At 39.8% G+C, this 25,129-nt stretch overlaps 1 protein-coding gene and 1 non-coding gene across 3 annotated transcripts; both read right to left on the reverse strand.

Annotated features, from left to right (window-relative positions):
- Positions 1-984: 984 nt before the first annotated feature.
- LOC116945554 (nucleosome assembly protein 1-like 1) lies at positions 985-23,669 on the reverse strand. Of its 2 annotated transcripts, none has more exons than XM_032959959.2 (15): positions 23,540-23,669; positions 20,051-20,081; positions 18,652-18,737; positions 17,831-17,933; positions 17,347-17,488; positions 16,837-16,917; positions 15,704-15,829; positions 15,273-15,344; positions 12,862-13,001; positions 11,096-11,241; positions 7,926-7,951; positions 4,576-4,695; positions 4,164-4,190; positions 4,011-4,064; positions 985-1,334 (listed from the first exon to the last, which is right to left on the reverse strand). In XM_032959959.2, the coding sequence occupies exons 2-15, from the start codon at positions 20,065-20,067 to the stop codon at positions 1,296-1,298; spliced, it is 1,179 nt and encodes a 392-aa protein (XP_032815850.1). In that variant the 5' UTR covers positions 20,068-20,081; positions 23,540-23,669; the 3' UTR covers positions 985-1,295. The 2 variants fall into 2 exon arrangements, with proteins under 2 accessions (XP_032815850.1, XP_032815851.1); XM_032959960.1 differs by having other exon boundaries at positions 23,392-23,543.
- On the reverse strand, positions 6,255-6,385 carry LOC116945684 (small nucleolar RNA SNORA35). The gene has a single exon (XR_004403360.1). It is a non-coding gene; the product is annotated as a small nucleolar RNA SNORA35 (small nucleolar RNA).
- Positions 23,670-25,129: the final 1,460 nt, after the last annotated feature.

The raw sequence follows: 25,129 nt of genomic DNA on the forward strand, positions 1-25,129 counted from the left end.
TCCACATATACAAACACAATTGCAACCGAGAAGATGGATTCTGGCTTAGCAATCATTGGAAGGATTTGATAAACCATTTCGGTCTTGATTGTTCACGCTTTCAGACCGCATCCATTATTTTCCGAACACAGATGGACTCGTCCATCTGAACAAACTGTCAAATCGCTCTCCGTGGTGCTAACGTTAAAAATAACCGCAACTTTTTTCAAATTTTCTTGTGGTTTTCACACCTGATGATTGCTTGTGTTGCAGTCGAAACGTGATAATTTTGTTTTACCGTTTCCCTTCTACGTGACTTTACCAAAAGAACCAAGAATATATTTTCCCGTGCTTCGCAACTCGGGTTGGAAAATCTTGCGGGGGTGCGCCAAAATTAGTTCAAATTTGGACTATAGGTTTGACAGAAGTGTTGTGCTGCCCTGGTGCACTGCCAATACGTCAATTTATCCATCACCACATCTTAGCCAAAGGATGTGGCGTACAATGGAATATTTTTAATGTAAATTAACATTTTTAGCACCCTTGGTTTACATCCTTCACTGCAAAAGATTCTTGAAGTGATCAAAGTCACATTGCACCCACTGTAGATTAATATTTTTTTACTTTTAACAAAGGGCACCTATTGTGCTGAATACTGTACTAAAACTGCCTTCATTGTACAACCTTTTGCAGATGAGTAGCTTATCTGCCCATGTTTCAGGCCTGCTTTCCAAGCGTACTACTTCACAAGCGATGGGGATGCATACACCTGGTTGAAGCAGAAAATGGATACACGGATTGCCTGCAATTCAATTGGCTTTGTAAAAGCCGGTCAAAGCTATCATTATCCTTTAGTCAAATTCGAAGCATGACAAAAATAAGCGATGGATATTGCAGATGGTGAGCAACTGTGTATAAAGGAAAGCTGGCCATAAAAATAGCATCTCAGTATCGTTTGATACTCTTATTTGCCAGTTGTGCAGTAAATATCCTTCATTGAAAATGTTTGGATTAAAGATTTTATTTGGGCAACTTCCACATGTGAACATCAAAAGCTACGTGAATTATTGAAAGATAAATGTTATAAACTTGCATGGGTTAAAGTGCGGCTTAACTTTACCTGTAACAAAAGAGCCATACTTTTTTTTATTAAGCTGGTTTGCATTTCTAACTAGGCAATTCACATTTCAAAAACAAAACAATAAACCGTGAACACAAACATAACTCTTCAGCAGAAACAAATATCATGCCAGTTTAAAGCTAAGCCAAGCTTATAGCGATATAATTGACAACTTTTGAAGATGGGAACTGTCCTCTCACTGCTGCTTGCACTCGGCAGGCTGCTTGCTATCCGCCTGCAGGCACAAACATGAAAGAAATTGGTGAATAAGTTACAACACCAGCAGAACTCCACATTAAGCACAACTCTCAATGTTGAGGGTCACTTTTTGGGTAATCTAATATAAATCAGTTTACGAGCAATAACTTCCACTTCTAAGCACGTTCCCTCCCAGTGCAGAGCGCAAGGTCATTCTTTTTCTTACAGCCTCTGCATAGTTAACCCACAAACTGCCATTTGCTCATGACTATTGCAATAAAAGTGATTCAACATTTATAGGTGTTAAATACCAATTTATAAAGCCTGGATACCAATTAGCAATAAACCAAAATAACCTAACCACCTGGAAATTCATTGGGGAAAAAAGTTGCAGTTCTCACCATCAAATCATGACACATTTGTACTGCAGTGCTTCAAATAAATGACTTATGTCAGAGAATGCATCAAAATATAATATTTCAAGTCTATTCTTTGATACACTCGTTGGAAGGCAACTGCAAACGATCAAACACACTCTGGTGCTGTTGGAAACCTGTCAAATGAAAACTAATTTCCCAGGTGAACGCAACAAGTTTTGACCTTTGATCATTGCAACATACACAGGTAACAGCAACTGAACATTACAAAATGCATAAATTCAAAGTGCATGGATCTTTGTTCACACAAAATTAATCAACTTGACACTCTTGAATAAAGCAGTGCCTTTATTATTTTATAAACCATTTAAGATAAACACTAGTGGCATCCAGCATGTATGTTAATCCTGCAGTAGATCCAATACAATTTGCCTTTAAAAACCCCTATTTTTTTGGCAGAATTGTGAATCCAAAACAGTTTTTCACCATTTTGGCTATTTTCTGTATTCAAAGTTAACCGTACAAGATTTTTTTTTTTAATATTGAACTTTGGGTTTACAGTAACTGGTAAAATAAAAATAAGAGCCATCTCCACTTTATGCCTCAGTAGTATTTTTATTATTTTGTGTTAGGTATGCAGCAACAGCACTGGATAATCCACACACTTAAGCCCCAAAAGGATGAAACTGCCTTCAATGCACACATTCATTACCTCTATTACATGCAACATTCATATCTGCATTAACAGTCGGATATGGAAATGTATACATTCTTCACGAAGAGGTAACAAAAGCATCATAAACCTGCTTATTGCCAATCAGTATACGCTATACCAGAATGTCCTGGACACAGCTTATAGCTGTTGACAATTACATTTCATTGCATAGTCAAAAGCAACATTTTTACGATGTCTTAAGTCACGCAATGGGTGTACAATAAAAACACAGGGCTATGTTGCGTGTTGCTGAATGCCGTAACTAATATTTTTTGCACAAATTCTCACCAAAATCTATCATACTTTAGACATTTGTACAGTATTTTGAATCTATTGCAGTCAGATATCCATTCCCAATAAGCACCAGTCTTATATTTGTGTTAAATTAGTTGTTCATATGCCCTTATAAGCTCAATAAATGGCGCTGTTTATAATGCGGTCAATACACTCGCATTTACGAAACACGTGGGAGAGGTGGGTTTTTTTTTCAACGTATCTCTTAAAACACTTAAACAGCTGGTGATTTTACACTTTTAGATTACCATTAAACACAGAACACATTTGCTGAAGGCTGTTTATTTTCACGCATGTCACAAGTACGAGAGTTACTCAAAAGTATCACCAGGAAGGTGGGTCACAAGCAGGCAAAAGTCCATCAGAATAACGATGCTAGAAAATTCTGGGCTGCACTCAGCCAGCCCCACGCTGATAAAGGCTATTCAGTAGGGCAAAGGCATGCCTGCAGGATAATATAACAGCTAGACAAAGACCACTATTCTGACGCACTCATGCATGCCCAAACATGTTATGACACGTCCACGTCTGGTCTCAATTAGGCCTCCTTTAACAGTCATGCACATTTTAAACTGAAGATCTGCTTTTGTAGAGGGATGCAGCCACTCCGGACAGCACTGCACCAACACCCCACTCCAGTACGTTGCTCATTAACCAGGGAAACTTGGTGGGGGGGGGGGGGGAAATTACTCTATATACGTGTCCAAATTGCACAATTCCACCACAGGGTGTTGCACAAGAGAACAATTTGAGGTTACCACTGCTCTTTCTACTACACAAGCGATTTAAAGCAGGCTTCTTGGCTAGGCCCTGGAATGAACCCATGTGCCTGTCGGCAGAAAAAAATCGTCGATGTGCACAAGGGAAAACAAAACATTTTAGCTGTGAAATATGGCTGCCATAAAACGTTTAAAACCTGAAAAAGCATTACTCTATTGGCAGCCATGTGCTGACACTCGCATATCAAAGTGTTGGGGACAGTGGTACAGCAATGAGGAGTAATTGGTATTAAACATATCCTACTTATGGACCAAGTATATTCTTCCTGGTTTTTTTTCCTCAGAAAAGTAACCCATGCTTAAGTCTCAGACAATGTTAAAACTTTAAGCACTGCTTGAATTTTTACTGCGTGCTCTTTGTTGTTCCTCAAAAAACACACACTGCATGCGTGTTTAAAAATAAACAATTTGCCAGGATGCACAACTGATGCAAGCATCTCATTTACAATATAGTCCTGGTGGAAGTGTAATGTTGCAGCGGCCAGAAAAAAAGTGTCCACTTAAATTTCTCGACTAATATTAGCACAACAGCATGTGGGCATTCATACCGAAGGTTCATAGTCCGGGTCATCATCCTCTTCATCTCCCTCCTCCTCACCCTCCTGAGGAAACAATTTGTTTATTAAAATTACTCACAAATTACTCAATCAATATATAATGCATTGGGTGAATTGATGCTGCAGGAATGCATCCTGACATACCTCTCCATCTTCTCCCTCTTCATCATACTGGAAAAGAGAAACAAAATCACAATTACCGAAATAGTTGATGGTTATGCAAATAGGTATAAAACCCATGGGGACAGACAAAAACTGAACATTGCAGTACATGCTAAAAAGTCATGCGAGAAAAAGTTACAAAATAAAAAAATATATCGTACACGACGGTGAAAGCAGTAACAATCGTTACGGCTGGAGGGCAGTCGTTTTTTTCTCCTGTGGTAAAACTGCAGAAATCAACGACTGTATTTTACCACACGATCTTTGCCAGCCATGGACAAGCACAAAGCTAGACCCGGGGAATTATTGCCCACTGTCATTGCCCCGTGTGAGCGATTGACGCGTGTGAGCATGCGCAAACCGCGACGCAACAAAGGGGGCAACGAGCACTCACGTCATCCTCGTCCTCAATGGCCTCCCCAGTGAAGTAAAGCACCGCCCTGGGCACAATCCTCTCCCGGAAAAAGTGCCCAATCTCAAAATCTGTCGCGAGCTGTGTTTCGGCCTCTTCGTCCTAGCCGCAGGGAATGGGGGTGGTGGTGGTGGTGAGGTTGAGGGGGTCAAAGGAAGGGAAAAAGACCGCAATATAACGCTCCGGCGCTTTTATTGACCGTCTCATCGATGGATGGATTGAGGCATTTTGTAAGTTGCTCAAACGGAAAGACATTCCCATACTGTAAAGCATCATTAAAAAGCAGTTACTCTCTTTGACGATTGCTTTAAATACAGCAACTGGACATTTCAAGAATGCTCTCGCACGTAACAGTACAACATTCAAGTAATATTAAACAAATATAAACCACTTATTTTACCGGAAACCTAAACGTCCAACCAATACACAGTAAACCTATGATTTGAAGTGTTTATACAGTGCTTCAAGCTGTTTTACATTCCAACAGTCTGTATTTACTCAAAAAAAACAAGCACACTGATGTTTAACAAAAAAAAAGTTAAAATGAAAATTATTTTCCTTTTGTCTTATTACAAGGGCCTGCTGTTCTTAAGCATTAATGAGCTGGGAAAAGTGGAGCCATTTGATCTAAATAAAGGCCAAAAGCAGATATTTATTTTCCCCGAAACAATTTCAACATCGCTTTCCAGACAGCTCGGTGGGATAGCTCTTTTGGTTTTCTGGCCCTGCGCATGTCAGCCATGAATCATCTGTAAACATTTGGGCGATTTAACGCTTGTATGGGTCTCCTGAGCAACGGTCGCAAATGCGTGCAACAAAGTAATAAGCCCATGGTCCAGATGAGACTGCAGCAAAACCTTGCTCGGGGCTAAATCTGTAGCAGATGTTTCCCCATGACCACTTTAAGCACACGATGCTAATTTACACACATGCAGGAAGAGAATTGCCAAGGCAAACAATTTCTAAATGCAAAATAACCTAGTGTCCAGGCCCATTAAGCAAACTCCGCATATAAATGGTCAGTAATTAGTGCAAAATGTGGTGTTGATGCAGTGATATGCTGATATTTTCACAAGTTGCAAAAGTTTGTAAAGTTCTACATGCAAAAGACCATTTCTTCGAATTTCACTCAGAATACAAATGTTATGTTCAAAGACTACCCGCTGGCCCCAACATAAATCTTTCAGCCTCTCTTCCAACAAGCTATAACATATTCTTGGTTCTTTCGGTAAAGTCACGAAGAAGGGAAACAATATATTGTTTATTATTTTATTGTTTCCCTTCTACGTGACTTTACCGAAAGAACCAATAATATGAATCCCTGCAGTCACGAAAGCTTTAAATCAAAAGCTATGACATGCCAAAATCTAAATATTTGATCCAAAACGCAAAACCATACATCAAAAATATGGTAAAACTACCATTAATTCATACCGTTTTAATGCTAGTTATAAGGCAAGATGAAGTATGTATTAATTACCAAACTCACATTTAGGAATGTAAACAAAGCTGGTTTGAAACAAATTAAAAATATACCAAATAAAGTTCTAACAGCTAGCATACCAATGCCTGCAGCTGCTTCGTATGAGCTTGTTGGCTCGATGTGTTTATATATGAACGGCTAAACTAGTTTCTTTACCATATTTCTGCTATGAAGAGAGCATTGTTCATCGCTTTAGAAAGAGCAAGGCTACTGATAAGTCTAGCCCTTCTTCAGAGGACAAGTTTGTTCTGGCACTGTAATGGAGCCCAAAGTGCAACCATAATGCACTACGGGTAACGATCAGTGCTCGCATGCTGCCTTCTGTAATCATGGCAATCTGATGTAAAAATAAAGTCTTTTTTTTGACTCAGGCTCTTAATGCCCATATTCCCTACAACATGGAATACGAGTTGCCATTTTACTTATAGAATATTTGCATCTTAGCGTAATAATTTTCCGTGCAACTGAAAAATAAGCTAATGGCAAACCCTTTTTTGTAGTCCATATATTAAAACCATCTTAAATTTTGGGTTACACACGGCCAATACATTTTTCTGCATTATTTAATCAAACCATGACAATCAGCAGCAAATACCTTTCACGGTGCAAAGCGCTCATGGGTCGAAACTAATCATAAATAGCAAAACCAAATGTTTGTAGAATTACTCTATTTTGATATGAAGGGCTAAAAAACAATAACATAAAGTGTCGATGTTAAAATGGTCATGTTTTATAAAACGCACGATTTTCACCGGACAACTTCCCCCTTTTAGGAATCGCAGCTTTATTGGCCGAACCTAAAATGTTTCTAACGTGGCTGTAATTTTCACATTCGTAACGTTACTGTGAAACATCAATATAAAAACATTCCTGATTGATTTAAAGCTTTCGTGACTGCAGTAATTCATATTCTTAGCTCTTTCGGTAAAGTCACATTGAAGGGAAACAATAAAATATATAAAAAATAAAAATTCTATATATATTTTATTGTTTCCCTTCAACGTGACTTTACCGAAAGAGCTAAGTATATACATTCCTGATTGCTTAAGTTGCTGCCCTTGGGGAGAACCTAACATAAGGCTCGCCATATACTCCCCCTTTGCAGTTAACATGATGGATAGCAGCTTTAATTGTAAAAATTAAGATAAAAAAAGCTGCCGAAACAGATAAATCTGAAGGAGCACTGTGTGTATGCAGTGCTTTCCCTAAAGCCACATCTTAGTTCCCGAGCAGCGCTCGCCTGTGAAGTTGAACAAAACCCTTTTATGCGCTGCAGGCTCCTGCACCTGCCTCTGCCAAAGGTGTGGGTGCATGACCAATGCCGTACCCTTGAGAAATCATTTGCAAATACCTTTTTTGATGCAGCATTATGGACAAACACACATCTATATCACTTTACTTCACTCGCTGCCCATTTGCAAATAGCACACTGAACCATTTTACCAACAATGGTACCCGTAAACTCTTCAACTTAAATTAGAAACGTTTGTATACATTGTATTTGTCAATGCAGACCCCTTTAAAGTGATTATGGCTTGAAAGTAAAAATAACCCAATCTGTGTGAGAAGCCAAGATTAAAATAACCTCTCTTGAAGCCCAATTTGAGGGAAATTCAAAATTAAAACTAGCTTATAACCAAGGGGCCTGACAACATCGCTGAACGCTGCTTTATATGTTGTATTTAGTTATGTACATGTTGAGCATCTTTCACACCGTACATAGCCAACTATATTAAATCAGGAGGTGCGGGGATTCACAACAAACTAACACACAAAAAAAGAAGTTATAACTTAGATAGATGTCCAAGCTTTTATATTTAGGAAATTCAGATCTGGAAATACTGCTTACCTCAGGCCCATCTGAATCTTCAGGAACTGCAACACACACAAATGAGGGGTTGGGGGAGGTGTACATTAACAATCAATCGTAGTAATTTCCATTCCAGCTCCTCACAAACCCCACGAGACAATGAACATTTCTGGCGGTGTGAAACAAGCAATGGCAACAGCCAATGAGAATAAATTCAGATTAATGGTTCATTTCAGCAGCAATAACTGCCACACTGGGATATTCTATCATGATAAAGTACCACCTTTAAATATGCAATCAAGATCAATTTGTCTGTACTTCAATGCTGGTAAATTATCTACATTCTCAAAAACAAGCAGAAAACATACATTTGAAATGCTTACATACAGTACTCCCTCGTTATTCAGACTTGCTATCAGCGATTTGGCTATCCGCAAAGCACATCTGGAACTCTGCAATACTGCATTGAGATGAGATCGTGACGAGAGAGAATGTCATGCGAGAAAGCGATGACTTAAAGTGATGAGAAAGTAATTAAAGATAACGTAATGAGGATAAGGAAAAGTTCATATCGAAACCAATTCACTTGAATATTTATTTGTAACCATTACATTTTTTTTATGTATTTAATAGTTCATTAATAGTTTAGGAAATTAATTAAAGATAAGTTTTCATTGGCTAATAGCATTATCAACGAGCATCTACGGAACATATCCCTATCAAATAACGAGGAAACACCGTATATGCATGCCTAAATTAACTAACATTTTTTAAATTAGAAATTGCGTTCCTTATTTTTAATTAGTGTTATATTCCTCAACATTTAGGGCAGGAGTGGTGACAGTGGTTAAAATGCAATATATGAACCTGGCAACCTGGATTTGGCTTGCCATCACAGCCATCAGTGGGAAGTTTTTTTAAAAATCAGACCTGGTACCTCCACCAATTGATCAGCATGCTGTGGTACGGTCAAACAAACCCCAATGTCAACCGGGAGCATGTGGCTCTTTAAGGACTGCTTCGTGATGGTATTTAGTAAGGACCACCAAATCCTAGACATGCATTGTGGCTCTTGAAACAGAGAGGTTTTTTCAACCGGGGCTACTTGTTTTTTTGGTTAACGACCCCATAATCTAGCAGAAACACACCAATGCCAAAACTAACGATAAAACGTTCTATTGTAAATAAAACATCTCAATTTATTATGAATGTTAAATTATCTAGGATTCGTGTTCAGGAAAGCTGCGACTAAATAGCTCGTGTTGTAGATATGCTTTTAGAGTATTAATTTGGCCGAGGTAATGTTTTATCAGTAAACATTTTTTTAATCCGATGTCTCACCAAAACCGTGACGGCATTCTAAAGGACTCTAATAGTGACATGAGTGACGTGTCGCTATTGGAGTCTCACTTTAAAGTTATTTTCTATTTCACAAAGCTTTAACATTTTATTTTACAGCCAAGAATGCACAAAAATACATACCTACGAGATTTGTTTTTGGGCCGCACTGTTGCACATTCTACATCAACTTGGTAAAGGGCCAACTTTTATAGGGAGGGCAGATCCGCTGGGCTGACAAGAATAGGCAGCACTGCCATGGGTTGTCCCCTGCTCTCAAGAGAGACGAGCTGTGGACAGCTCTGCCTGCATGTAATGATCAGCAGGAACTTTAATCTGGCACTATGATGAAACCTGATGCATACGGTCATTGCACACCAGGTCACTTTATAGTGCAGCTTGCAAATAAGGGATGGATGCAGAATGGTGTCACATCAGCCTCTCCCCCTATGAGATATGATGGTCAAATGGTGAAATATTAGAGCTGACGGAATTCAGCACATTGCAATTTGCCGTAGCTCACAAGTGCAATCATGGTACAATTTAATGTACATTTCTTCAATGTTTAGTAGGATAATTTTTTCAGTATTTACCATATTACAAACGTATGAAAATGTACAAAAATCCAGCATTAATAGTTTTAAGAAGTTTTAGGAAAATGCGAGCCAGCCTTTAAAGCTCTGCAATAATAATGTAGTCTGCATAGAAACATTTTGGTTACTCAAAAACAAATTTCCTGCAGATTTGGAAAACCTGTTTAAACATCATTTTAATTCAACATCCTTTCAATCTGTAAAAAAATAATCTATAATTATTCCAATACGAAAAATTTAAAGGCAGCACTTTTTCCACCATGTAAATCACTGCTGTGTTAATTAAATTCATCTGCAATTTGCGTTATTAACATAAAGCTAGCATCAAGCTTTCCTGGCCCAATGAATACAATCTAACCGTCGTAAAAAAATAGTACACTTGGTTTCTTTAGTGGCATATTTTAATCAATTGCTTTAGCTAAATTTTACATTCTTAAACTTTACTACCTCAGCAGATGGGCATTTTGGCTCTACAAAACTTCAGGAAAACAAGGCGTGCGCGTGGGCGTTTGGAAGCGTTCCACCAGGCTTCATTTCCTGTGCTGCTACACAATTCCTTACCACCCCCCGCGCACTCACACACGCTGTACAAATTACGAGTTCGGCACTTCACGTTTGTGGTCGTTAGCAACAAGGGGTTTACAACTACTGTACGGCGATTCCCCCCCCCACCCCCCCCCACAGCACAGCGTGGCAGAAAATTGTCGGTGTACGAAGCACTCGCACTATACACACACACACACACAGACTCGATAGGTGAGCAAAGTAAATGTTAATTTCTACGAGCAACAACAAAAAAGCCGTTGTGGATTAAGAGGTTGAATAAACTCAAGGAGAAAAAGGGCCCAAAAAACAAACGGAGAATTCCTCACTGCTGTAATATTTTAGCCAACTTCCCAACCCTTGATAAAACAAACTAGGCTTTTTTAAGATGGTTGTCCAGCTTTCAATGAGAGGGGGAAGGGAAGCATAAGGGAGAACACGAAGGGGGAAAAACTGGGCAGGTTTGGCTTACATGCCTCCAATGAAGAAGAATGCATCTGTTTTGAAGGGATTTGCAAAATAGAAACTATTTTAAATGCAGAAAGTTTCGTTTTCAATTTGGCCAAAACCAGTAGAAATATAGAATTTCCAACTTGCAAAGTAATTTAGCTTATTGGGCAGCAGCACAAATAAAGCCTAAACAGAGGAGTCTGATAATGCAATTTAAATTAAGCTTTGTGGCACCAGGCATGTTCACAGGGAAGTCCTGGAGAGGAGGGGGGCACATTAACACACCTTCAGGTGGGCTGAAGAAGTTAAAGAAGGACTCATTGGCCACCGTTTTGGTGACTGTACGAATGGTGCCCCTGCCCTTGTGCTTTTGTTTCTTCTTGATGGTCTTCACAGTGATGTTCTTGCCCTTCTTCCAGTCGATCTTGCACCTGCAGAGACGTTTGGCAAAGGGGTGCTTAACTTGCCTCAATAAAGCTGACAATTAATTTAGTTTCGATTTAAAGCTTTCGTGACTGCAAGGATTCATCTTCTTTGGTTCTTTCGGTAAAGTCACGTAGAATGAGAATAAAATAATAAATTGATAAAATAAAACAACACAATAAAATTCTCACGACGTTTCGGCCACAACACAAGCGGCCTTCATCAGGTGAAGGGACAAGACTGTCTCGAGGACAGCGCTGTCCTCCACCTGATGAAGGCCGCTTGTGTTGTGGCCGAAACGTCGTGAGAATTTTATTGTGTTATTTTATTTTATCAATTTATTATTTTAATCTCATTCTACGTGACTTTACCGAAAGAACCAAAGAAGAAAATTAATTTAGTGTACATCGCAGGTAAATCAACACAATTCCAATATTGGCTCGTCTTTTTTTTAAGGACTGGGCATAGGAAACATTTCAGCTACCGAAAACCTTAAGCTATTTTAAGTAGAATTAATGGCCGAAATAGCAATCCTTTGAGCTCCAAGAAAACCAAATAAAGAATTTAAACGCCCATTGTTTTGCAGATGAAAACAATGTTTTATCTTTAAATTTTTGTAAAATAACATTGCAGACTTTTGCCCCCTGACCATATCATAAAACAAGGTGATGCAGTAATTGCACTATTGATATAAAAATGCACAAATGTATTATTTTTATATGGATGCATGTGCATGCATGATAAAGTGCATCAGTGAGCATTAACATATTACACTGGCGTTTCACCACCTCCCTTAGGAAGATGACAAACTGCGAAGGCTCGGCTGCACCAAAAGCAATTGAAAAAGCCTTGCATACACTTCAAACCCAGCTCCACTATATTTATGAATCCAATAAACACAAATATGCACTTACCGAGCCAACTATAAAGCAGGCAGCAATTTAAACTCTACAACATACAGCAATAACAAAAATTGGCTGACCACTGTAGAAGCAATTTGGCCAGTGGCTTTTGTTTCAACCATTAAGACTGCATTGCACCTCTGGCATCTTACAGCAACATGCTAAAGAGAATTACAGACCTAAAGGGTGTCCATAAGGGTATTATGAATTATTAAATATATACAATTAAAACAGCAGTTTGAGCTAGATCTACGAAACTACACACCGGTAGTATTAAGATTTTGATTTAATCCCTTTAAACCACACACCCACCATGGTATCGTGACAGCAGTATCAAGAGACGAGATATTCACGAACATCTACGGGCTTGATGGTTTTGAATGCTTCTATTTCATGTTGTTCAAGATTACCCAGGCGTTCAGAATAAAAAAAAACTTTGATAGACTCGTAAGTACCAACATTTCAATCACACAGTTCAAACCGTCTAATCATACGTCTTCATTATTGGATACCTTTTAGGGACACCCTGAATATTTAATGAAATATTTCACTTTAATAAGAGATAACCTCCACCAACATTTTAACAGCCATTATAAATTACCTCTATAAAACACAATTTAACCCTCCCAAAGCAGGGGAAGAGTCTACTTATTTACAAGTCTGAAAGCACAAGCAGCTCCCCTCGTGTGTGTGTGTGTGTGTTAATGGCTCCCCTGTTGCGTTTACCCCGTGCACGTCGTGATTTCTGGTCCTTCGAAGGAAAAGGGATCGTCCAAATCGGGCTCCGCTTTCATTTTGTACAACTTGGTCAGAACTGTGTTGGTGAAGTACTCATTCTCCTCAAAATGAAACTCCAACAAGAAGCTCTGAACATGCGGGAGAATACATCACCACAAGTTAGTTGTCAAGACATTGCAGATGCACACGCGGTTTTGAGACAGCCTTGACATCAAAATTATGCAGTCTTTCTGTAAAGGCACACCTTTGATGCGGGCCTCCATACACCACGCAGGTCGTGGGCGGGGGGGTGGGGTTATGCGAAGATAATTCATACACGCTAGTCAGCATGGGTTGAAGGCAGAGCAGATTGCAGGAGTATACAAATAAAAAAATGATTTTGCTTCACAGCTCTTTTTTACTACCAGCCTCGCAGCCCTATGACAAGCCTGATTGTGCACGAAAGTCACCCATTCAAGCACCATCCAGAATGAGGGGCATTCTGGCGATTTGGTTAGATGCCTCGTGACCATCACCCAGTGGAAAAAAAAAAATCAGATCACTTGAGGAGAGTCATAGCCGTGCCTTACCATTGCCGAGCATACATCGTCGGTGCTCCGAGACCCTATCGCTGGGCCCCCTATGCAGCGGAAGTTTAACTGGACTGAGTCATTGCAAGTTTGTATATTTATTTTAACATTTCCTTTAAGCGTATAATTTTTTATGAAAAGCACAGCTTAGGAAAATGCCTTGCCCTCTACATTTAATTATGTATAGTTGATGTCCACCGATGGGAGAGGGTTGAATACGGATAACATTTGCAATGAATCACTTGTGACAAGTATTTACGCACGAGCTTTTTTTCAGAGGAATGCAATAACATTTCTCAAGACCTTACGAGTTTTCAACAATCACCACCACGTGTTGCATGAAGACACCTGAGTCATGGACGTAAGCTGCCATTTACGACGCGTTTACTTCAGAAAAAGGCTTTTCGACTTGAGGGATCGCTCATTACATTTATGCAGCTTGACATTAAACAGTGACATCTGGATTTGGAAAAGGAATAGGATAAGTGGTGACCAAGGTTGGCAATTTGTCACGAATGCTTTATAAATAAGCAATACCTGAGCAAATGACGTTTAACTATGTTATGGGACAAGTAGCAATAAATTGTAACATTTTTAGATAATTTGACATTTTTACTGTTGAAAACATGTCTTAAAAATGGGCATGTGTCAAACCAGTGCACAAACTTGTCAACAAGGTATTCATTCAAATGAACACAGGATTTTGACCAATATTATCGAGTGGTTTTATTGGGCTCGACTGCGAAAGTATAAATGTGTCTATTTAGACTTAACTTTGGTGACTGCAGGAATTCATATTCTTGGCTCTTTCGGTAAAGTCACGTAAATTGAAAACAAAAAAAATCTAAAATAAAAGCAAAAAAACCCACTACGTTTCGATCGCAACACAAGCGGTCTTCATCAGGTGGAGAGAAGACCGCTTGTGTTGTGATTGAAACGTTGCGGCTTTTTTGCTTGTACTCGATACAATTCGAGTAGGCGGTTTTAGAGATTGTACACTAAGAAAAATATAAAATGACCAACACTACTTTTAATAATTGCATATGTTCCTCCAGGCAAATTACTTGACTCGGTGCAAGTTACCAGAATCATAAAGGACAATCAGTAAATGTGGTGCCCATTTCAACATGTCAATGTCAGCCATTTGGATTTTTTTTACCATTTTGTCATGAGCCCCTTAAAATAGTTTTTTAAAAACAAGACTGGTTAGGAAAACAAAACTTTATATTGGTTGGAATGTCATGATTCAGCCCTTCCATACACTATGCCTACAATTGAAGGACTTGCCAAGATTAAATTCAACAACCGACGTTAATCTTTACCCAAAGTATAGGGATTGTACCTGAAAAAATGTGGAACATTTGCACTCGCTCTTTTTCAAAAAAGTCCACTCATTTGATAAACTTAACTCGTGAGCAGCTTAAAACGGCAAAATGTAGTAGACGCATGCTGGGAAAAAGGTTGCCAATTTATGCGAGGCAAAACATTCAACTGAGAGTAAGTAAAATACGAGTTTGACACCAGACACGTGGCATTCAACGACTAAGACTTATCATCCCCAAAGTATAGCAGCATCTATCAAGGGTCCAGGAACCACAACATGTTGATCATGCATCACAAAAACACACCTCTTACTTACACAGCAACATCAAGCAGGCAAACAGACCGAATGATAGGGGGCAAAGACTCACATTTATATAAAAAGATAAGCAAAGCATGGTGCAGATCTTTAATAAGATTTAAAAAATCTGGAAATGGAACAACCAAGTTCATGAGCAGGCAAAGGATAACAAAAAAGACTTTCCATACAGCTCAGTAAAGCTTTCTTACCATTGGCTGTCCTGCTTCGGAAAACTGCACACGTACATCCTTTAAATACCTAAGAATTGGCTCATCATATTCCTGCAAAAACACAAACACCTCATTAGGCTATAAGAACAATCAGTAGTGATCAATGACCCACCCAAAAATGTATGAATATTGTAAAGACAGAAATAATGGTATATTTTATGGTGGTGAAGTCAAGGGCATTTCCATTGCCTGCTGCAGTTGTGGTAATATAAAAATTAGTTGCCATGAAAAAGTGCTTAACATACAAAACCGTCTCACAGGCTTATGCAGCATCTGCTGACTTGACAATAAGTGGTCCAAATTATTCTCCAAGTCGGTGTTTAAGGTCAGAAATTTGTCCAAAATAAAAATGAAGCAGTTTTTACAGGAGGGAGAAAAAAAACATGCACGCACAGCTCTCTGTAGATTACCTGCACAAGGTCACCGAGCATGTCCACATTTTTAAACACAGTCAGCCAGAATTCTGGGATGCCCTTGGGATCTTCCTCTTTTTCCTTTTTCTCTTCCTCAAGCTTTGCTTTCTCCTTCACTTCATCCTATGGAAAATAAACATGGTCCAAGCAAAGATAAGCTCAATAGCCTTTATATGTTTTTGCTGCGAGGCCACGTAAACATTCTTAACACAGCAACTCAATGAGGACTCTTTAAAGCCCATCATTGAAAAAGCCACAAATGCACAATGTTTAACCTTTGTGGATGCACCACACGCACCAGGAAAGAACTTTCAAAATGTCAATTGCATATTGCAATAACTGCAGCTCACTCATGTTACAAATAAGAATAAGCCCACGTATGAAATTCTATTATGTTAATGCAATTTATCAAATTGCATGACCAAATTTACTTTTTCAATAGCAGGTTATGGTTTTACCGTTATAATTCAACGTCCTATTCGCAAATGTATGCAAAGCTCATACTGAAATGTCAATTAAATTCTACAATTAGACAATTATTCAAAGCAGATTCACAAAAACATTTATGCGAGAGAACATCAAGGGTGCAACGCCACCTTGTGGAACATTTCAGCGTTCACTGGATGAAAACCATGCACATCTAAAATTTAATTACTTGTTATGTTTAAATTTCATACACATGCACTTAGATTATCATACCACTGTCTGGCCTTATAAGAGGCATATTGATGTGGCGTGTTTTCATGGTCACCGAAATAATTGCTATGGAAACATTTAAAACACCATGTGAATAAAACCAGGTTATCACACCACCACAAGGGGAAGTTTAGTCAGTTGAAAAAAATGGGACTGTTTCACCTCCGTGGAATACAAAACAAGCTGCATGTAGAATCTACAGCAACATGAAGATTAAGTGCTTTCAAAAGTAAGCATGAAAGGTTCTGCCATTATGTTTTCCAAGTAGCAGACACTGCAGTATATTTGATCAGCTGTGAAACAAGCTCTCATTTTACTTTTTCAATCCTACCACACCATGGTATAGTTTAAAAACGTGCAGGATTAGTCACAAGTGCAAGAATAACAACCACTGCTGAAAAACAATAGTTCAGTTTATGCAATGACGATCTTACCACAAGGTCTTCTTCCTTGTCATTCGGCCACTCACATTCCGCATCATCAGGTTCCACCAAGGCAGTTACAATGTCTCTCCTCTGCAACAGCAGCAGCCACACAGAATTAAAGTGAGAAAAACAAGTGTAGCAATGTACATTACATGGAATATAACAAAGGCCATTCTATAACCAAATATAAAGACCCCAGACACATGATATAGCATATGCAGCTTCACAACTAGAAAGGGGTCACAATACATCGGCACAGGTTTAAACTTTGGTAATGAGAATTAAAATATTTACACTGCAACGTCAATCGCATCCATTTAAAAATACAAATCAGCGATTTCACTCATGCTTTACAGCGTGGGAAACCAACGTCATCTCTCATTAATGAAGCTTCACTCGTGTAAGATAGCCTGGAACACAGGACTTTGGTAGGCAACTCCATTGTCCAAAGGTTCAGCATGTCATGACACCACCACGTAACACAGAAGACATTTCATCAGCAGATTTGGCAGCACTCACCCTGTCAAAGAGCGGCTGGTACAGGGCTGCGTACTTCCTCTCAAGATCATGGACCTCCTCGTAAAACTTTGCTTCGATCAGTGCACACTTCACCTGCAAGTTCTTCAGGGCTGTCACTCTCCTCTTCACAACCTTTGGTAAACTGCATAAATGCATTCATTTACAATAATCACAATCGCAATCGTTTACACATTCACCATCAAGTCACGTTACAACCTATGCTACACTGCAGTGCTCGTTTTAACCAACACTCAATATAAATGCAGTTTCAATGTGTGCATTTTGTTTTGGTACACCATGATGCTTCATACTAAATAAACGCAAGTCAATGTGAATTCAAATAAAATGTACCATTACCAACAGGTATAAAAAAAATGCTTTTATTATTCCATACAATTAAAACATTGCAAACTTTTCAAGACAATATTTTTGAAAAATTAAACCTGCAAAAAATCGAGGACTATTACACATCATAAAGTATGACCTCTCGATGTAGCCAGATGGAGTGCCTGACAGCCCATCCAGTCTCTCTTGCAGTGCAGCCAAAACCTGCGGATTCTTCATCATCTGAGCTGTCAGCTGTTTCACTGAAAATTTCAAAGTGTTTTCAAATATAATTAACACATTTTAGGTCCAGTTTCAGCAACAGTATCACAGTAAGCAACTCTTTGACCAGGTGTAGCAATGTCCATGAGATTGTCATTAACCATTGATTCCAGAATACAAAAATAAATGAAAAAACTCGATCGTTTTACCATGTGCAATGTGATTAACTGCATTTCCTAAGCGTTTAATATATCAAACATATGATCATTAAATGTCTCTTCATGTGGTATACACGCATTGGTAACACGAGTAGCGCAGACAGCAGAACAAGCTTAACAACACAGAAGTGCAAAGTCAATGCAAAAAAGAAAAGCTTGCACCCACCAGGCCATACAATTGAAAGCTCCTGGATTTAAGCTTGCATATTACCAGAAAATAACTTATTAAGAGAACACAATGGGCTGCCTACTGAAAATACTATGAATTTATCGAAACCCATGAGTGGACCAGGCATCAACATAGCTTGCACTTTCCATCAGCAGATCTGTTTTTAAAGATTAACTTAGAGGTAAATTTACAGTGTTGATGCATCCTGCACATACAACATAGAATAAAAGCGTTGGTTGCCATGTGATGAATCTGCACTCTTGACATCCTCACACTGATGCTAGGTGGTGAAGTGCCACTGAATATTACTCAGGGCCGTCGTATAATGAAAATGTATATTTAAATATATTAGCAAAGCATTTACAAGCACACCTTTCTTGTCTTGATCTCCTGCACACGCCTCCGTTTCTTCATCATCCACTTCTTCCATCTCATCCTCTCCTACTGCTACAACTTTGCTGTCGAGTGCAAACAAGACGCAGAATGCGATTCAGCACAATTAAACCTGCTGGCAATATAATTTTTGTTTAATAATTAAACCATTTTTTGGTGGTATACAAATTTTGAAAGAGAGGCTTTATTTACCCTTTCCGGCAATAACACATTAAATATTCGAAGCTCAACCAGGAGCTATTAATGTGTATGAGCTTGAGAATAGGTTTTCCACTTTTTTTCTGGTAACAAAACAGGTGTTAAGATGTTAAAACACCAAACTGAAACCTTTTACAAGGAATCATATCTGCAATAACCACAATACGTGTGGTCAGAATGCAAACTAACACTCTGATAATGTATGTTTGGTCTTTGAAACTGATTGGTCCACACCAGAGACAGCTTTCTTTGGAGCCTCGTCTCAAATGGCGTTAGTCAAAGGGTCTAATACCTTTTGAGACCCCTTTTGAGACTAGGCTCCAAAGACAATGCATATATTAACAGAGTATGTTTTTTGTTTGCATTCTGAGACAAGTATTGTGGTTAATGCAGACATGATTTCTTGTAAAAGGTTTTAGTTTGGTGTTTTAATATCTTAACACGTTTTATTAGCCAAAAAAAGGAAAAAACCCATTCTCATATTTTGGTACTGGCAAAGGAGGTCTCTTGATGTATATACGACTTATTTTGCACCGTACATAGCTAACCATGCTAATCGGAGGTGCTTTTATATTTGCATCGTTTTATGCTGTTTGCCCCTTTTGCCATTCTGGGCTAACACTGAAGGCAAAAAGGCGGCGGCGGTCTGTGGAGCAGGCTAATCAATTTCAAAGACAACGCAAGCATTACACTGTGTAACAAAAAAAAACTGTTCCTAGGTAAGTGTTATTTTCTAATTGCTTATGCCTCAAAGTACATAAAATTGCTATTCCCCACAAACTTTTCTTTTGTGACCAGGACAATGATATTTTGAAATATACCTATTTTCAATGAGAAAACGTGTACATTTGTCTTTCGTTCACAAAGTCCTGGTCACAAAAGCAAAGTTTGGGGAAATAATAGCCATTTTCTATACTTTTTCGGCATAAGCAATTAAAAAATACCACTTAGTACCCAGGAACAAAAATTGTTACATAGTGAATGATCAAATAACGTTTGCTTGCATGTTTTACGAATGTTTAACTTCTTTCACACCATACATTACAAACCGTAGACTTGATGGCTTGAAACAGGTGTCTATTTGGTGTTTACACATTCCAACACCTGTATTATTGCTGGAAAGGACAAAACCAAAGTTAAAATGTATTATCTCGTGGGTTGAACGCGTCAAAAAAAGTACCTGTCTTCTTCAGCCATTTGAGATGTTGCACCTGAATAAACAAATACAAAGAATTAAAACTCAATATGCATTACGGGGCATCACTTGTACCGAGATGAATGCAAATATCGTACAGAAATCTCAATTGTAGTTCCCTTAAAGACTTAGTGTTGAAAGAAAGTGTCTGCACGTTGTGATCCTTAACAGTTAATCTATCTATATATAAATATCTGTTTGTGTGTGGCTTTGTGTGTTCGCACGCTTGCGAAGGATTTGGCTCTCCAACGGTGGGGTTAACGTAAAAACAAAAATAGCCAGGTACCCCGTCGTAAACCCCGCCGGAGAAAGCGCTATTCCTTTTTCACACCCGTCAACTTTAGTTTAATTAGCGATTTAGTAAGATTTTTGCGTGCTATATATTTATTTATGACGCGTGCACGACCATACCAACTCACGCACCTTTGGTGGGGGGGAAAACCCATGCCAAGTCGCACGCCTTCGGTGGGAGAGGGGCATTTTCTTTCGCGTTAAAAATGCTAAACACACACTAAACGCTGAGTTTTAATCTTCACTGTGTGATGTCGACCCCCACCCCGATGCGTGCAGTTACTACTATATACAGTCGCTAGATGCTACCACTATAGGCCGTAGATATTACTGCAGAGCGGCCGGAGAGATTGTGGCTGGGGGGGGGGGGTCAGGAGTAGCAGCCCAGCCTGCCAAGGTGCCACCTCGGCCGGCTAGACAATCTAGGCGAGGCCGGAGGCTCTGCACGGTACTAGGCCTCACCACGCTGTCAGACGAGTACCTTGTGCTATAGAGTCGATAAATACTGCTATAAAGTCAGCATGTACTACTGTAGTGATAGCAGGTACCACCACATTCGGTATGCACAGCTGTAATCATAGCAGGTACCACCAGTCAGTATGCACTGTTAGATTTTTAAGAGTAGTTTTGAAATATTTTAAAGACCCGGGCAACGCCGGGTAATTCCCGCTAGTTTTACTATTATTCACCACACTGGTCAATGTGCGTTTGAGAAGGGTCTGTTTTAGAATTCACTTGTCCCTGCTGAGGCGTGGAATCAAACTTGGGTTAGAGTTTACCATATAGTGTTAATGCTCAAGGCCCAAATATTAAAGGCAAATGACAATAGAAGTGTTAAATGAACTTGTGACAGTATCATCCGAGATATATCATACAGTATTGCCAGCTTTCAGACCACTACAGTTCAACCGTAGTAGTCACAAAAGTCAAGGTTTTGCGATTGATTTTCCATCGCCAAAGATATTGCCTGTGAAATCTTCTCAGTAACCAAATCCAACTACCCACCCCACACGCTCTCCGACTGCTGTAAACCCTCAACTTTATCCCACTGTTTGGGGCGTAAACGTGTACGCAGTTGTTTTGTATGGCCAAAAGGCACAGCTTTTGGCAGTTGCCCTTGTAAACAGGGGGGGTTTAATTGTATGGCATTGCAGGAAAAATATAGCAGTTGGCGCATTCAAACGGGATGCACGGCGACATTCCCAAGGTGCATGGCGCTCTAAGCCAGTGACTAGTTTCACTGCAGCGACGTCTTGGAATTACATAGGCCAGATACAAATTCTGAACGATCATGTCACGTTCACGCGCTAACGGGGGCGTTAATCGATTCTCGATTAAAACGATCCTGAGGCCCTCGAAACATACATCGAACCATTCATGTTCGCATCGTTACTGATAACTGTCCTTTTTAAAATACCATTACAGCTTCATACCCCACCTTGTTTAAATACTTTCTACTACAGTACTTTGCCACTATGTTCTACATACACCACAGCCCAAAATATGAATTGAGATGGATCGTTACACCTTGAGTATAGGTTCTCCCCTTTTTTTCTGGCGACAAAAAAACACCTTTTACAAGGAATCATGTCTGCATTAACCACACTACTTGTGGTCAGAATGCAAACAAAACACTGATAATATATGCATTGTCTTTGAAACCGATTGGTCCACACCAGAGACAGCATTCTTTTGAGCCTCGTCTCAAAACGGTGTTAGACCAGAGGACACCTTTTTAAGTTTATTGTACTTAACCAGGTGAGGACTCACCCGCTTAACGTCTTATCGTATAAGGCGACCAATTATAAAGTTGCACAATCACTATTTAAATTTGTATTATCAGGCCCCAAAGTAGAATTGTATTGGAAAGTTGATAGAAAGTTTCCGCTTCAGCAAACTTAACGAGAATACGTTGTGTAAAAACCCATACCTTTCAAAATATATATTTGCCGTAAAAATCTAACGTTTGGAAAACTACCTTTCTTTAATTAATAGTTCAGTTGTACAAACACAAGTGATGGAATTAATTTAAACGACACCACCGATTGAAGACTTTCATCGAAATGACCGCAACTGACGATGATGGACTGATGTGGATGGGACTTCCACTTGAGAATTCGGCGGACTCCAGTTGCAAAACCCGAACAAAGAGGATTAAACGGGGCGCCAAAATCTCAGCGATTCGCGTAGCCCACTTAAGATGCCAACCGACTCTCCTGATATTTGGCGGCAATGGTTTTCACTTTGTACAAACATAACCACAGCTGTACTATACAGAAGATATATATTTTTAAAGCCTATTATGCTAACCCCCCGAGCGCCCGCCAAGAGTCTCCTGGAACACCCCCCACCCCCATCGCGAGACCACGTGGCGCCACCACTAAAGCGCGCAGTCACGATTCGTTTTAAATTAAACGGGAGCCTTGCCGTGGGCCCTTGACACGACTACTAGAAGTGAACATTGATTAAAAAAGCACCTCGGGCCCAGTTTGCCGGGCAATACGTGCGAATTTCTGGCTCCCGATTGTTTTTTTTTAAATTCGCATGACACATCAGCCAACGCCGCATTATATCGCCGACGCCACGTGGTGTTGTCAGGACAAGTGAATTTGGCCTCCCAAATTTTGAGCTACTTATTCGGCATTCTTTCACCCACGCGTCAACGTCTTACGTACTTACATTTAAAACAAAAAAACGTTTAAACAAACAGATGTACAACCGAAGCCACGTAAAGCAATGACATTTCTAACGGACGCCGCGGCGAGCTACGCGGTTTTTTTTTAAACCAAGCACGGAAAGATATAAACCACACTCAACCGGCTGTAAGTAGCAAAACACCTTTTTTAAAATAAAAAAACCCGACACATGCGGCGAGGTTAGTAAACGCTCGCAGTCGACGATTTAGCGAACATATTCACGAGCCTCGAGCACCGCGTGGCTGCGCTCGCTGGGGCCTATAGGGACAGGCGGCGGGCCCAAGCCCGTCAACTTTTCTCGCGCGCGCTCGCGCGCACAAAAAACTCGAGCCAATTTACCACAAAGTGAACGCGCGACTAATAAATCCAACTGCCCGTTGACGTTTTGCAGCAAAAGGTCGCCGAGGCGGTCGCGATTGTTATAATTATATCGTCGATAGATTTTTTTTTTCCCCTTCGCAGTCCGAACCGCCCGACAGCGCGTTACCTCTCGCTCCCTGAGCCCGTTGGCGGCAATGCCGGCTGCCAGAGACGCGCCCCCTGGTTGGCTACTTCAAGCGCTTGGTGACAGCGCGCGGCGACGTAACGCGCTCGCCCATTGGTCCGTCGAGCCGTGACGCGAGTCGCGCGGGAGAGCGCGAGGGTGGGGAGAGAGGGCGAGGTGGGAGGGGGGTGAGAGAGAGCAAATCATTGGCCTGGGGGTAGTGGCGTCATGTCAGCTAGCGCTGTTGAATGACGTCATAATTTAACGCACCGATTGCGGCTTAAAATATTTAAAATAAAAACTCAGGAAACAGTCTTACGAGGACAAGTGTACATTTTCTAGGCAACGTTTCGGGCGTTCGCACTTCTTTACAGCAACAGGCTTATCGCAGCTGAGTTCCTGAGTGACGTCACACGTAATATTTGTTCGTTTGCGTGATGGTGAACATCGTGGGTACGTTCATGTTAAATGTTTTAGGTGTTGTAACACGTTGGCTTTCGCGACCAATATCATCCATAATACAGCTTTTTGGGTTAGATCGTGTAAATATGTGTCGTTAAACCCGCCACCACCCTACACAACCAATTTGTAAGGTTTGTGACGTAAACAGAACGTGCCAAATTGTTACTAGTTCAGCACACCGGTGTGTTGGAGAGCAAAAAAGCCACTACATTTACAATCTTGAGTACGACGTTTCCCCAGTAATTACAACTTGCTTCATCAAGCGACAGCCAGATTTGTGCAGAAATCCTCCTGTCGAATAAAGTGAGGATGACGTTTTCTGAATAAAAAAAAAACGTCATTTTGTGGCCTTTGCATTGATGATCGTAACGTAAACTTTAAATATTCTGATTCTGGTTATGTTAACAATGTTTAGCCTTTCACCTAATTCCAGCAGTGCTATCAGGAGAGTCACCTCAGACGAAAAATCTATTTGGAAATCTCACGTTTGTCAGAATGGCTGCGTTATAGATGTTTCACAAGGACTTGAGAAAAAAGATATTCAAGTGAAACAAAGTTTATCAAATTTTGATTTAAAGCTTTCGTGACTGCAGGGATTCATATTCTTGGTTCTTTCGGTAAAGTCACGTAGAAGGGAAACAATTAAATAAAAATATAAAAATATTTTTATATTTTTATGATTTTATTGTTTCCCTTCTACGTGACTTTACCGAAAGAACCAAGAATATAAAGTTTATCAATTTACAGAGGTGTAGATTTCCCCACACACTCTGCCAAAAGATGGTCACATGATACACGCAATATATTTTTTTATTCTGAACACTGGAATTTAACCAAATCTAGTGCAAAACCAAACAACGTGATATTTTCTTTGTGCAGTCACCACCGAGATCATCAACATGCTACACTTGAGAACCCATTTTAATCACGTTTTCGCTGAAACCTCTATCTGAACCTTGCCACCTGCACAATAGTATAAGAGGGTATAATAACGATTTAAAAAATAAGCATTGTAGTGGACGAGATAAAGCTCAAGTCCCTCCTAGCCTGCCCAACGTCAAAACTCAGCTCTCAGGATAACAATCACCAAACAATTGTGTGACAACAGAATTGTTTGTGATTTCTACTCCT

Source organism: Petromyzon marinus, chromosome 24 (genome assembly GCF_048934315.1).
Source record: "Petromyzon marinus isolate PM22_M1 ecotype Great Lakes invasive population chromosome 24, UKy_Petmar_22M1.pri1.0, whole genome shotgun sequence".
Taxonomy (NCBI): Eukaryota; Metazoa; Chordata; class Hyperoartia; order Petromyzontiformes; family Petromyzontidae; genus Petromyzon; species Petromyzon marinus.